Source organism: Molothrus aeneus, chromosome 11 (assembly GCF_037042795.1).
Source record: "Molothrus aeneus isolate 106 chromosome 11, BPBGC_Maene_1.0, whole genome shotgun sequence".
Taxonomy (NCBI): domain Eukaryota; kingdom Metazoa; phylum Chordata; class Aves; order Passeriformes; family Icteridae; genus Molothrus; species Molothrus aeneus.
In genome coordinates, this window is record NC_089656.1 from 20,511,431 (window position 1) to 20,524,701 (window position 13,271).

At 64.9% G+C, this 13,271-nt stretch overlaps 4 protein-coding genes across 4 annotated transcripts; 2 read left to right on the plus strand and 2 right to left on the minus strand.

Moving 5' to 3' along the window:
- Positions 1 to 903: 903 nt before the first annotated feature.
- On the plus strand, positions 904 to 4,619 carry VPS4A (vacuolar protein sorting 4 homolog A). The gene is made up of 11 exons (XM_066557374.1): positions 904 to 1,009; positions 1,326 to 1,437; positions 1,513 to 1,660; positions 1,773 to 1,834; positions 2,088 to 2,207; positions 2,298 to 2,454; positions 3,117 to 3,265; positions 3,370 to 3,451; positions 3,526 to 3,745; positions 3,834 to 3,974; positions 4,250 to 4,619. The coding sequence occupies exons 1-11, from the start codon at positions 989 to 991 to the stop codon at positions 4,349 to 4,351; spliced, it is 1,314 nt and encodes a 437-aa protein (XP_066413471.1). The 5' UTR covers positions 904 to 988; the 3' UTR covers positions 4,352 to 4,619.
- A 489-nt stretch (positions 4,620 to 5,108) lies between these two features.
- COG8 (component of oligomeric golgi complex 8) lies at positions 5,109 to 9,090 on the minus strand. Its single transcript, XM_066557200.1, has 7 exons — positions 8,774 to 9,090; positions 8,385 to 8,592; positions 7,449 to 8,267; positions 6,615 to 6,783; positions 6,257 to 6,468; positions 5,568 to 6,210; positions 5,109 to 5,342 (listed from the first exon to the last, which is right to left on the minus strand). The coding sequence occupies exons 1-7, from the start codon at positions 9,088 to 9,090 to the stop codon at positions 5,185 to 5,187; spliced, it is 2,526 nt and encodes an 841-aa protein (XP_066413297.1). The 3' UTR covers positions 5,109 to 5,184.
- Positions 9,091 to 9,166: 76 nt separating this feature from the next.
- Positions 9,167 to 10,711, plus strand: NIP7 (nucleolar pre-rRNA processing protein NIP7). Its single transcript, XM_066557541.1, has 5 exons — positions 9,167 to 9,268; positions 9,504 to 9,590; positions 9,753 to 9,891; positions 10,148 to 10,288; positions 10,366 to 10,711. Exons 1-5 carry the CDS (start codon positions 9,213 to 9,215, stop codon positions 10,483 to 10,485), a joined length of 543 nt encoding a protein of 180 aa, XP_066413638.1. The 5' UTR covers positions 9,167 to 9,212; the 3' UTR covers positions 10,486 to 10,711.
- A 477-nt stretch (positions 10,712 to 11,188) lies between these two features.
- Positions 11,189 to 12,889, minus strand: TMED6 (transmembrane p24 trafficking protein 6). The gene is made up of 4 exons (XM_066557706.1): positions 12,692 to 12,889; positions 11,851 to 11,977; positions 11,544 to 11,695; positions 11,189 to 11,413 (listed from the first exon to the last, which is right to left on the minus strand). The coding sequence occupies exons 1-4, from the start codon at positions 12,887 to 12,889 to the stop codon at positions 11,189 to 11,191; spliced, it is 702 nt and encodes a 233-aa protein (XP_066413803.1).
- Between the last annotated feature and the right edge of the window lie 382 nt (positions 12,890 to 13,271).

Below are 13,271 nucleotides of genomic sequence, written 5' to 3' on the forward strand. Positions count from 1 at the left end.
AGGGAGCTGGGGCAACTTTTACAGCAGGGCATCAGGGCCAGTTCAGCTGTGGGACAGGTGGGTACAGGTGCCTGCAGGGGTGTGGGGGTGTGTGCGCACAGGGAAATACCGAACACATGTGCACAGTGTGTGTGCAAATACCGTGCACACAGGGGTGTGCACCTGGGCACACACACACACGTGAACATGTAAACACACACACACACGAAAATACACACATACACACACACAGACACACGTGAAGATGTAAACACACACAGAGACACATGAACACTCATGAACAGAAACCCGCATAAACATTCATGAACACGCACACCAACACAGACACACGTAAATGTGTAAACACAAACACACGTGAACACTCATGAACACAAACCCACATAAACAGTCATGAACATGCACACAGACACATGAGAACATGTAAACACACAGACACACGAATACATACACATGCATAAACACAAACACACAAACACATGTGAACACTCATGAATACACACACAAACCTGCATAAACTCATGAACAGAACCTACTCATGAACAGAAACCCACATAAACAGTCATGAACACACACACAGACACACATGAACATGTAAACACACACACAGACACACGAACACACACACAAACCCACATGAACACACACAAACAGATGTAAACACTCATGAACGAACACACACACACCTCCCCCATCTGTTCACGTGTTTTTGGGGAGTTCCCGCGCACTCCGAGTCTCTGGGGCGGAGTCTTAGTGGGTGTGACCAGTAAAACCACGCCCACACGATGACATAAATAGCTTTGGGCGCGGCCTCAGCAAACCACGCCCCTCAGTGGGCTGGGCTCGCCGCGCGCACCGGGCGCCGCTCGGTGCGGGTTGCGGTGCCGCCGGCAGGGGGCGCGCGGCCGGGCGCAGCCGCAGTCGCTGCCGCCGCCGCCGCCGCCGCCGCCGCCGTCCCGGGGCCGCCGGAGCGGCCGCACCGGGCGATGCGATGACAACGTCCACCCTGCAGGTACCGACCGCGGGCACCGGGACGGGGCTGGGGCTCTGGCCGCGCCGACACCGCGCCCCCTTCCCCCGGGCCTCCGCTCGGCCCAGCGGACAGGCCTCACCGGGGCCCGGCGCCGTGCCGGCCGGGGAAAGGCCTCACCCAGCCCCGGTGCTGGGCCCCGCTGAGGTCGCCCAGCCCTGCTGAGCCCCGGTGCCGGCGCGGTGGGGAGGGAGGTGGGCGCGGCGGAAGAGCCGCGGTGCGGGCGGGCCCGGCCCGGCCCCTGGCGGCGGGGAGGGCCCCGGCGGGCCCCGGTGCTCACGGCGCTCCCCCCGCGCAGAAAGCCATCGACCTGGTCACCAAAGCCACCGAGGAGGACAGGGCCAAGAACTACGAGGAGGCGCTGCGGCTGTACCAGCACGCCGTGGAGTACTTCCTGCACGCCATCAAATGTGAGACAGAGCGGCCGGGGGCGCGGGGGCTCCGGCGCTCGGGGGGCTCCGGGTGACGCCTGCGGGTCCCTGCAGATGAGGCTCACAGCGACAAGGCCAAGGAGAGCATCCGAGCCAAGTGCGTGCAGTACCTGGACCGGGCGGAGAAGCTGAAGGAGTACCTGCGGGGCAAGGACCGGCACGGCAAGAGGCCTGTCCGAGAAGCACAGAATGACAACAAGGGGTGCGTGGGGGACGGGGGGGCGAGGGATCCCCTGTCTGGCCACGGAACTGGCAGGACCGCCCTTGCCACACCAGTGCCAGTCCCACTCCTGAGCCCTATCCCCTGTCCCCAGGAGTGACAGTGACAGCGAGGGCGAGAACCCTGAGAAGAAGAAGTTGCAGGAGCAGCTGATGGGTGAGAGAGGCTGTGATGGGTTCAGCGCTCTGGGGTTAGGAGGGATTCACCGACAGCCCTGTCAGGGGTGGCTGTGGGGAGGGGGACAGGCTGTGGGACTGGGGCCCAGGGATGTGTTCCTGTGGGTTGCTCGCCCCAAACAGCTGCTGTGCTGAGGGGAGGCGGGACTGGGGGTGTGGGCAGGGACTCTGGCTCTCACTGCTGTCTGTGCCCATCTCTGTGGGGCCATGTGAGCAGAGTCACACCCTCACAGGTGCCATCGTGATGGAGAAGCCCAACGTGCGGTGGAGCGATGTGGCCGGGCTGGAGGGAGCCAAGGAAGCCCTGAAGGAGGCTGTGATCCTGCCCATCAAGTTCCCACACCTGTTCACAGGTGAGGCCGTGGTGGTGGGAAGGGGCTGTGCAGGAGGTGACCCCTCCGTGGGTGATCCCAGCGTGGGGCTGACCCCGGTCTCTGCTGCAGGGAAGCGCACGCCCTGGCGCGGGATCCTGCTCTTTGGGCCGCCTGGCACTGGCAAGTCCTACCTGGCCAAGGCTGTGGCCACTGAGGCCAACAACTCCACCTTCTTCTCTGTGTCATCCTCTGACCTGACGTCGAAGTGGCTGGGAGAGAGTGAGAAGTAAGTTGGCAGCAGGGACATGGCCGCAGCCTGGCTCCTTGTGCTCCGGCCAGCCAGGCTGGGGCAGGGGCCACCAGCATCAGGGGACCCCAGTAACAGGGCTATTAAGGAATTGGGAGCTGGTGCCTTCAGCAAGGGAATCTGAGCAAAGCAATCTCTGGGCCTCTTCCCTCACAGCCTGTGCCCCCTCATCTTTTCAGGCCCCTCAGTCCAACAGCGACTTAAGCTGGGGTCTTCTAACACTTAACTAGATTCTGTTTCCTTGTCTTAATTAACTGCTCTCATGCTCCTTCTTGGGGCAGCTTTGGGGCCCTCCAGAGTTGCAGCTCTTACCTGAAGGTTTCCCATCTGTCCATGCTCAGAATTCATTTACAGCTCACTACAGCGAGCTTTGAGGAGAGCCCACCCTGCCAAGCTGTGAGCAAGTAATAATTAAACTTAACTCTACATTAATAATTTCTGATACCCTGTAATTAGATTTACTTTAATCCTCAGCAGGGTCCCAGGGGGGAGCACAGTCCCTTGAAGGGCTGCACAGCCCCTGGTGTGGCACTTCCCTTGCTGCCAGCGTGGGGTTCTCAGAATGGGAGGAACGTGGGGCTGCCCTCGTGCTGCTGAGGAGGGTCTCTGAGCGGGGACCCCATCCCCTGCTTTGTTCCCAGGCTGGTGAAGAACCTGTTTGAGCTGGCGAGGCAGCACAAGCCCTCCATCATCTTCATCGATGAGGTGGACTCGCTGTGCGGCTCCCGCAACGAGAACGAGAGCGAGGCAGCGCGGCGCATCAAGACCGAGTTCCTGGTGCAGATGCAGGGTGGGTGGGGGCCCGTGCCAGGGATGGGTGGGAGCAGGACGAGGCAGTGAGGACCTGGGGACTCAGAGAATCCCTGGAGATTGTTCTGAGCCATCTGCCTGCAGGTGTGGGGAACAGCAGCGACGGGATCCTGGTGCTGGGTGCCACCAACATCCCCTGGGTGCTGGACTCGGCCATCAGGAGAAGGTGAGCCCCACATGCAGCCCCTGTGGCAGCCCCCCAGCAGGGCTGGAACTGGGGCTCACCCCTCGTGCCCCCAGGTTCGAGAAGAGGATCTACATCCCCTTGCCCGAGGAGGCGGCGCGGGCGCAGATGTTCCGGCTGCACCTGGGGAACACCCCGCACTCCCTGACGGACGCCAACATCCAGGAGCTGGCCCGCAAGACCGACGGCTACTCGGGGGCCGACATCAGCATCATCGTCAGGGACGCCCTGATGCAGCCCGTGCGCAAGGTGCAGTCGGCCACACACTTCAAGAAGGTGAGTGGGGGTGGTCCTGGGGAGGGGAGGGCACTGTGGCTGCTGTCCCCCCCCCAGCTCTGTGCCACGTGCCGCTGGCTCTGTGCAGGTCCGTGGCCCCTCCCGCACCACCCCCGATGCTATCGTGGATGATCTCCTGACGCCATGCTCGCCCGGGGACCCTGGGGCTAATGAAATGACCTGGATGGAGGTGCCCAGTGACAAGCTGATGGAGCCTATTGTCTGCATGGTAAGTGTCCCCTCCATGGCTTTGGCCTGTCCACTTCTCTGCTTGTCTTCCAGGCCGAGGGCCAGGCAGGGCTGTGGCTCCTGGGGATGGACACAAACCCCCAGTTTACCCCACTAGAAGAGGGTTGGGTGACAGGAAAGGGCCTTGGGTCTGCCAGGCAGCTCCCACCTGTGGTCAGTGCTGCTGCCATGGGGCAGAGGTGCCTCACTGCCATGGGGGTCCTGTCCCGTGCCCCTGCCTGGTCTGAGCCACGTGCCCACCCACCTGTGTTGCAGTCAGACATGCTGCGCTCGCTGGCCACCACCCGCCCCACCGTCAATGCCGAGGATCTCCTCAAAGTGAAGAAATTCACGGAGGACTTTGGACAGGAAGGTTGACGGGGGGGCACGGGGGCTGTGGGGTTGGGGCAGTGCCCCCCTCCCCGGTGCCAAACTGCCTGGTGTTTGCTCACTCCTGCCCCACTGCACTGCGGGGACATGGCCCGGGGCTCACACTACGCGGGGTGGGTCTGAGCATGGCCTGGGTAGCTGGGGCCCTCCCTGGCTGCGCTCCACTCTTCTTCCTGCTCTTTTTTTATTTTTTAACTTAATGCTGCTTTGGGTTCTGTCTTGTTTATATGAAAATAAAAACAATCTGAGTGCTTCAGCTGGTGCCCAGCCACTCCCCAAGGCTCTGCCCACACCAGGGGGCTCAGCCCAGACCCACCTCCTGTACCCCAAAATACATTGACCCAGAGCCAAGGCCTCTGCCTGTCCCAGGGGGGTGGGGGTCCCTCGCACTCCAGCCATCCCAGACAGGGATTTGTGCCTACAGGGGGCTGCTTGGATGGAGCAGCCGCCAGCTGATGGCATCCACCTGCCCACACCCCCTGTTGTGCTGTGCAGCCCCTGGGCTCCCCTCAGCCTTGCTACCCCCCAGCCCCATCCCGGTGCCTCCTGTGCTGTGCCCACACTGTGACCATGAGCCCCAAACAAGCCCCAGAGGGAAGGATCCCCCCTTTGCCCCTCCCCTGCACAGCCTTGGCAGCAGGTTGTTCCTAGACCCACAAGGAATTCCCGGTGCCCAGGGCAGCGTGGGCAGGACCGCGGCTGCCTCCCTGTGCCCACCCGTGGGCAGGAAGGGCCGGAGCCAGGCTGAGGCCACAGGTCTGTATTGGCTGCAATAAAGCTGAGTGGGAGCCCCCAGAGCTGCACTGGTTCTTTGCCCAGGCTCAGTCCAGCAGCTCCATCCAGCCCACGTTGGTGAAGGTGCGGGTGTCCATGCGGTCGATGTAGAGGATCCCATCCAGGTGGTCCATCTCGTGCTGGATGATCCGGGCGGCCCAGCCCACCGCCTCCCAGCTCACCGGCACCCCCAGCTCGTCCACGCCTGCACCCGGGGTAGCCGTGGGTTGGGGGTTGATTAGGGGAAAAAAGGGGGACCCGTGTGAGAGTGGGAGGAGATGTGAGAGAACAGGGTGACTGTGTGAGAGTGGGGGACCTGCGTGTGGTGAGATTTGTGAGAGTGTTGGGAACCCATCAGAGAATTAAGGGACCCGTGCGAGGGAGGGGCAGCTGCGGGGTCCCACCCGGGACAGGGCGGGTCGGTCCGTACCGGAGACATGGACGGCCCAGTGCCGCGGGACGTAAGCGGAGAAGCCGTGGACGCTGGCGCAGCCCTCGGGGCCGGTGACGAGGCGGGTGTCAAGGACGCGGATGGCGGGGTTGACGAGGACGCGGAGCGGGAAGGGCTCGATGCGGTGCGCTTGGCGCAGCGCCGGCGGGTACCGGGCGCAGCGGGCGGGCGGCAGCTCCGCGGCGAAGACCCTCAGCGGCACCCCGAGCTGCGGAGCGCTCAGCCCCAGGCACGGCCGGCCCCGCAGCCCGGCCGCCAGCGCCGCCGCCAGCCGCCGCAGCTCGGGGCCGCCCAGCTGCTCCGGGGACACGGCGGCGGCGGCGCCGCGCAGCACCGGGGCTCCCACCTGCACCGGGGCGGCGAACGGCGGCACGGGCGGGCCCAGCACCCGGCGCCGCAGCGCCCGCCAGTAGGAGCGCTCCCGCCGGTCCCAGCCCGCCGCGTGTTCGCAGGCGCGGGCCGGGAGCAGCGGGAGCCCCGGCAGGGCCCGTCCCGGCGGGGCCCGTCCCGGCAGGGCCCGTCCCGCCGCCGCCACCGCCCGTCCCGCCGCCGCCACCGCCATGGCGCACCGCGTGCGCGCGCACCCGCCCCGCCGCAGCGCCCCCTGGCGGCCCCGGGCCGCCTCCGCGGGGACACCGGGGGCCGCAGCCCCGCTACCCCGTGGGCACCGGGGCACCCGGCTGCGCAGCCTCCCCGGAGGGGCTCTCCGCGGGCTCGGTGGGCACGGCCGCGTGTTCCCCCTCCGGGTCCGGGGCGGTCTCCGGGGACGGCTCCTCCTCGCCCGGTGCCGGCGGAAGGAGGAAAGCCAGCGGCTCCCTGAGAGCGGCCACGTCGATGCGGCCCAGGCGGCCGAAACGCTGCAGCTGCGTCGGGGGGACACCTTGGGGATGGGGAGAGAGGGGTCAGGGGCTCTGTGGGCAACGAGACCCCACGGAGGGGGCAAGAGCAGGACAGGGCCCGCTCAGTGCCAGGGGGAAGCCATGGGTGTCCCCCCCCCACAAGGAAAACCAAACCCTGAGATCTCACCCAGTGCCTGTGCAATCTGTGCTGGAGGGAAAAGCACTTGGAGGCAGCGGTTCAGGTAAGGCAGCAGGTCCTCCAGGAAGGCTGTGCAAAACTGGGTAAAGAGCTCCTGCTCCCGCCCACTAAAAGCCGCCTCCTCAGCACGGTGGAAAGCCAGGATGGTTTTGGTCACCTGGGGAGAGAGAGAGGCAGATGGGTTACCTGATGACAGCCATGTGCCCAGGTGGGTAAGGAGGCCAATGGCACTTGGCTTGTACCAGCAGCAGCATGGCCACAGGCCCACGGCAGCACCCATCTCCCTGTGCTGGGCATTGGTGATGCCACACCTGGAACCCTAGGGTCAGTTCTGGGACACTCCAAGATACTCATTGTGGGGCTGGAGTGTGTCCAGGGAAGGGAATGGAGCTGGAGAAGGAGCTGAAGCACAAGGAGCAGCTGGGGGGGGGGGGGTTACCATGGAGAAAAAGAGGCTTTAGAGAGACCTTTTCATCTTCCACTACTCCCTGACAGGAGGGGCAGCCAGGGTGGGGCTGGGCTTTGCTCCCAAAGTACAAGGGACAGGACAAGAATAGCCTCAAGTTGTACCACAGGAAGTTTAAGCTGGATATTAGGAAAATTTCTTCAGGAGAATTATCCAGCCCTGGCACAGGCAGTGGTGGAATCCCCATCCCTGGGGAGATTTAACAGCTGTGGCACTTGAGGACATGGGTTAGGGGTAGCCTTGGCAGTGCAGGGGGAATGGTTGGACCGGATGATCTCAGAGCTTTCCCAACCCATTCAGAACAAACCTGGCCCATGATTTCCCAGGACAAGTCCCAGCTCCGTCCCCAGACTCACCTCACCAAGGGCACTGTCCAGGCAGGCGGTGATGTCCTGTGCCAGGGCGATGGGGCAGCAGAGCCGCAGGTCATTGAAGGCCACGAGGAGCCCGTTGAGGAAGCAGGCAAGGGGTGGGAAGTCCAGCAGCACCATGGGGGGCTGCAGCGTCCCAGGCTGGGCTGTGGGCACCGGCACTCCTGCACCACCCCCCAGCGCGGCCGGAGCCGAGATCAGCGTGTAGGAATTCATCTCCTCCCGGAATTTCTCCACCGCCTCCTCCACCGCCTTGCTGAAGGCGTCGGCGGCCACGCGCTGGAAGAGGGGAGCCAGCTGCCCGCGGAAATCCACGCCCACCCTGCTGAAGGACAGCCCGAAGTACATGCACTGCCCCAGCAGCGAGTCCAGCCGGCCGCCCACACCGCGCTCAAGGTCGCGCCGCAGCGTGCGCAGGAACTCGGAGACCTTCTGCAGCACCCAGCTGTGGAAGATGGCCCCCTCGCCCGGCGCCGCCGCCTCGGCCAGCACCAGCGGCTCCTCATCCGAGAAGATGGCGCGGTACTGGGTGACGATGTCGAACAGGTGCACGCGGCAGGCCTCGATGGTCTTGGTGATGTGCACGTAGGGGTCGTGGTCGGGGATGGAGGCCTGCATGGAGCGCAGCCAGGCGTCCCGTGCCTGTAGGAACTTGACGCGCAGCTCGGCCTCGGTGAGCACATCCATGCGGCGCAGGAAGCCGATGACACGCAGGCAGGCGGGCAGCGGGATGTTGGTGCGCAGCTGCTGGATCAGCTGGTTCAGCATCAGCTGCGCCGACTGGCGCACCTCGTCCACGATGCCCTGGGGAACACAGAGCCTTCAGGCAGGTAGAGACACGGGGCAGCGTGGGGGTCACCTGGAGCACAGGGTGGGATAACATGGGGTTCAGTCACGGGGCAAAGACAGCGCAGGGCTCACCTGGATAACGGGGATGCTGCTGTGCTTCCTCTCCAGCCTGCGCACGTAGGCTGTGAGCTCCAGCGCCTCCTCGTAGTAGCCGTTCCGAACGCAGGTGTCCATGAGCTGCGGGATCTCCAGGATCTCCAGGATCTCCGTGTGCCGGTTCAGGGTCAGGCTGTTCATGCGCCGGCTGCAGGCGATGGCCTCGGCATCGCGCATGAAGGTCCTGCGGGCCGGGATGGCATCAGAGGAGAGCCCTCCCTGTAGCGGGTGGGTCCGACCCTCCCACCCGCACCGGCCGCTCCCAGCCGGCCCGACCCTCAGTGGGCTCCGCACCTCTCGGTCCCCAGCCCAGCCCATCCCCGGCCCTTGCCCGCCGCTCCTCGTGCCCGGTACCCGTCCCGCACCGGCAGGCGTCCTGCAGCGCGGGCAGCCGCTCCAGCAGGCTGCCGAGCCGGCTCTCGATGCCGCCGAAGCCGCGGCCGGCGCGGCCGGTGCACTCGGCGGAGCGGATGAAGGCTCGGTAGTGCTCGAAGGCGAGGCGGCGCGTCTCGGCCCCGACCCGCGCCCGCTCCGCCGCCAACCGCGCCGGCTCCCGGCCCAGCTCCGCCAGCCCGAGCGCCGCCAGCTCCGACACATAAGCGGCGAGCTCGGGGCCGCCGGGCGCCGCCGGGCCGCGCAGCCAGGCCAGCAGCCGCGCCTCCTCCGCCGCCGCCGCCGCCATCGCCGCGGCCGCCGCGTCACCTCCGGGCCCGCCGGTTCCGGGTCCGTCACTTCCGCTACCGCCGGTTCCAGTCCGGGCACTTCCGGCCCCGGCGGCCCCGCGTGCGTGGCGCGGCGCGGGAGATGCGGCCGCTGACGGAGGCGGAGACGCGGGCGGTGTTCGAGAAGCTCGGGAAATAGTGAGGGGCCGGGACCGAGGGGACCGGGAGGGATGGGCACCGGGAATCGGGCGAGACCGGGCATGGGGAAGGGATGGGCACCGGGAGGGCTGGGCCGGCTGGATCCGGGGAACGGGGAGACCAAAGGGACCGAGGGGGTGGTGTCACCGGCGATCGGGCGGCGGAGCGGGAGGGCCGGGCCCCGGCGGTCCCGCGGCAGGAGGGCCCGGGCCGGGCTCACGGGTCTGTCCTGCAGCATCGGGGAGAACATCCAGCTGCTGGTGGACCGGCCCGATGGCACCTACTGCTTCCGCCTGCACCGGGACCGCGTGTACTACCTGAGGTGAGTGCCGGGCGGGGCGGGGAGCGGGCGGTCCCGGTGCGGCCCCGGTGCGGCCCGGCCGTGCCCAGCACTGCCCCGCTCGGGGTGATGCCGGGCCGCGCCCAGCAGTGCCCCGCTCCCCCGTGCGGCCCGGCCGAGCCCAGCACTGCCCCACTCCCGCAGTGAGAAGCTGCTGAAGCTGGCAGCCAGCGTGCCCCGGGAGAGCCTGGTGGCGCCAGGCACCTGCTTCGGGAAGTTCACCAAGTCCCAGAAGTTCCGGCTGAGCGTCACGGCCCTGGACTTCCTTGCGCCCTACGCCAAGGTGGGTCCCGGCCCGGAGCGGCCCCAGGCAGCCCCTCACGGCCCCGGGCAGCCCTATGGCCCTCACAGCCCGAGCGGCCCTTGCCCACCCTGCAGCCCCTCACAGCCCCGAGCGGCCCTTGCCCACCCTGCAGCCCCTCACAGCCCCGAGCGGCCCTTGCCCACCCTGCAGCCCCTCACAGCCCCGAGCGGCCCTTGCCCACCCTGCGGTCCCTCACAGCCCCGACGGCCCCTCACAGCCCTGCCCCTCTCTGCAGTACAAGGTGTGGGTGAAGCCGGGCTCCGAGCAGTCCTTCCTCTATGGGAACCATGTGCTGAAGTCGGGGCTGGGCCGCATCACGGAGAGCACGGCGCAGTACCAGGGTGTGGTGGTGTACTCCATGGCCGACGTCCCACTGGTGAGCACCTGGGCCCTGCCAGGGCTGAGGGGGGATAGGGGATGGGAGACCCTCCCTCACGTCCCCTTCACCCCCAGGGTTTTGGGGTGGCTGCCAAGTCCACGCAGGAGTGCCGCAAGGTTGACCCCCTGGCCATCGTGGTGTTCCACCAAGCTGACGTTGGGGAGTACGTGCGGAATGAGGACACACTAACATGAGGGACCCTCGGGGACCCCCAGGGACCCTCGTGCTCTGTCTGTGAGTGCTCCGGGCTGGCATGGACTTTGTCCTGGACCGTGGGTATGGGAAGCCCACCCAGAGTGGGAGGGAAGTGTGGGCAGCTGCCAGCACAGATCCCCAGAGCCCTCAGGGGGCTGCTGCCACCATAGCAGGATGGGCCCTGGCCCCAGCCCTGTCACATAAAGCCTGATCCTTTTTTCAGTGCCTGTTGTCTGGTGTTGAGGTCCAGGGGGAGTCAGTCCTCGCTCCTTCCGTGGGGAATGTGACACACTGGGGCGTGTTTGGAGGGACTGATGAGGTTGGGGGGAGCCTCAGAATGAATATGAGCTTCAGGGGAGGGAGGGAGGGGGCAGCAGCTTCTAGTCTCACAGAGGCTGGATGGCTTTAGCAGGCAGCAGTTGTTCCCCGGCCTCTGCCAAGGGTTCCTTTATTGGGAGTTTGGTAGAAAAGGCCCATTAAGACACAGGGGGTAGGGATGTGACAAACCCACACAGCCCACAGAACTCAGGTGACAGTGTGGCCTTTGATTTTCTTGGGATGATGCCAGGGCCAGAGCTGAGGCAGGAGCAGGGGAAGCTCTCCAGCCTCCTCCTGGAAGCAGAATCCAGCCTTTGCTCCTGCTCTGTAGTGGGACAGTGGCAGCCAGGTGAGCTGGCTCTGCAGGGTGGTCCCTGCCCTGCTCTAGCACCTCTGGCTGCCCGAGGTTTGTGCATGAAAGAGGCGCTTGAGGAAGCAGAGCTGCAGCACCCCAGAGAGGACAATGACACAGCTCTGGGCCATGGACCACCAGTTGATATAGTTGTAGTTGGACTCCAGGAGGAAGGAGTCAGCCCCTTTCCTCATCCGGGCAAAGTTGTAGAAGCGCCACATGTGGAAGGTGTGCACGTGCAGCTTCTGGATGCTCGCCTGCAGGAGAGGCAAAGCTGTGCTCAGAGCTGCCCCTGGGGCTCAGTGCTGCAGCTCAGCCCGAGCAAAGGCCCTGCTCAGTGGGCAGGACATGCCCATCCCTGCTCTGCTGGGACACCCTGACCCTCACCCCAATTGCCTCCAGGGTGTCGTTCAGCTCCTTCCTCTCTGCTGGCTGCTTGTGCTCCATGTTGAAGTCATCATAGTACACACCAAAGTTGAGATACACCTGCATTAAGCCAAAGTGGTTTTGGTGGTTGTCCAGGCAGAGCTGGTAGAAACCTGCAGAGGGAAGGGGGTAGTTGGTCCCTGGTGGAAGGGCCCCAGGCAGACACATCCCGAGCGCTCAGCCCTCATCCTGCCCCCGCAGGAGCAATCACTGCTCTGGGAAGCCCTGGCTGGGCGGGCTCAGAGCTGCTGCAGGGGCTGGGGCTCACCTGTGTCCTTGGTGAGGAAGTTGATCTGTCCTCGCACGTCCTGGGACACTCCGAGCTGGAAGCCATTGGGGTCACTCGCTGTCACCAGGATGCTCCTGCTGTTGCCAATCCCCGTCGCCCGCTGGACCTGGAGGCAGGGAACACCCGAGGGGGATCCGTGGGTCCTGTTGTGTGGGGATGGAGCTGTGCCAAGCCCTGAGGACGTGTTCCTGTGGGGCTGCTCTGCCAAGCACAGAGCTGGGGGAAAGCTGCCACTGCCAGGCACAGCCATGCCCTGGCTCTCCTTCAGCCAGCCCAGTGTAAACAGGAGATGAAAGTGCTGAAGTTTCCCTGGGAAGGGGACAGAGCTCAGGGACTCGCTGTGCCAGCACCTTCAGCTGTGCCACAGCCTCTGGCCAGGCAGTGAAGGGCAGAGCTTCCAACAATGCCAGAGCTCCCAGCACCACTTCATGGGCTTAAACCAGGTAGTTTAAAAAATGCATGGGATTGATGATGGATAGGGATTAGGGTGGTTATATTTGGAAGATTCTCTTTCCTGTGAGAGTGAGGAGGCTCTGGCACAGGGTGCCCAGAGCAGCTGTGGCTGCCCCATCCCTGCAATTGTCAACCCTCAGGCTGGACAGGGCTTGGAGCAATCTGGGAGAGTGGAGGGCGTCCCTGCCCATGGCAGAGGATGGAAGGAGCTTTAAGATCCCTCCAACCCAAAGAATTCCACAATACTGCCTTAGGAAAGGCACAGTCCCTGAGATGCCATGTGCCACAGGACCAGCACGGGGTGGAGCCAGCCCAGCCTTTTTCTGGCTGTGTCAGCCATGTCCCAGGACACGTCCCCATCACCCACCTCGTAGCTGAAGTAGAAGTTTCCTCCCTGGTGTGAGAACTGCCAGAAGCACTCGGCGGTGCCGGCGGGGATGACGATGGCGAAGTCGTAGCGGTCGGCGCCGCGGAACAGCGGCTCCTGGCTGGAGCCACCGCTCAGGGGCTCTGTCCTGGGGCAGCCAGCGGGGCCCAGCAGAGCCAGGAGCAGCAGCAGCAGCATCCTCCTGCTTCCCAGGGCTGCAGCACTGGCTCCCCACGCAGGGCAGGGCAGGGCAGTGTGAGGCACGGGGTAATCATTAACCACAGCACGGCAGCCGTGGCTCAAGGTGATCTGTGTGAGCTGCAGCTCAGACACCTGCACTGCCAGGGCAGGAGCCTGCCCTGGACAAGGCAAGAACAGGACACAGCTCCTGCCACCAGGGCACCCCCAACTGGCATTGCCCCTCCCTGGCCAGCAGTGACTCACATCTCTGACCTGGTGCTCCTGTGCCCAGGGCTCTCAAGGGAAGGGATTTATGGAAGAGGAGGAAAATGCATGGCCACAGCCAGGGGACAAGGGACACTCAGTGCAGCACCTGCAGCTGAAGGACAGAGGGGGAGCA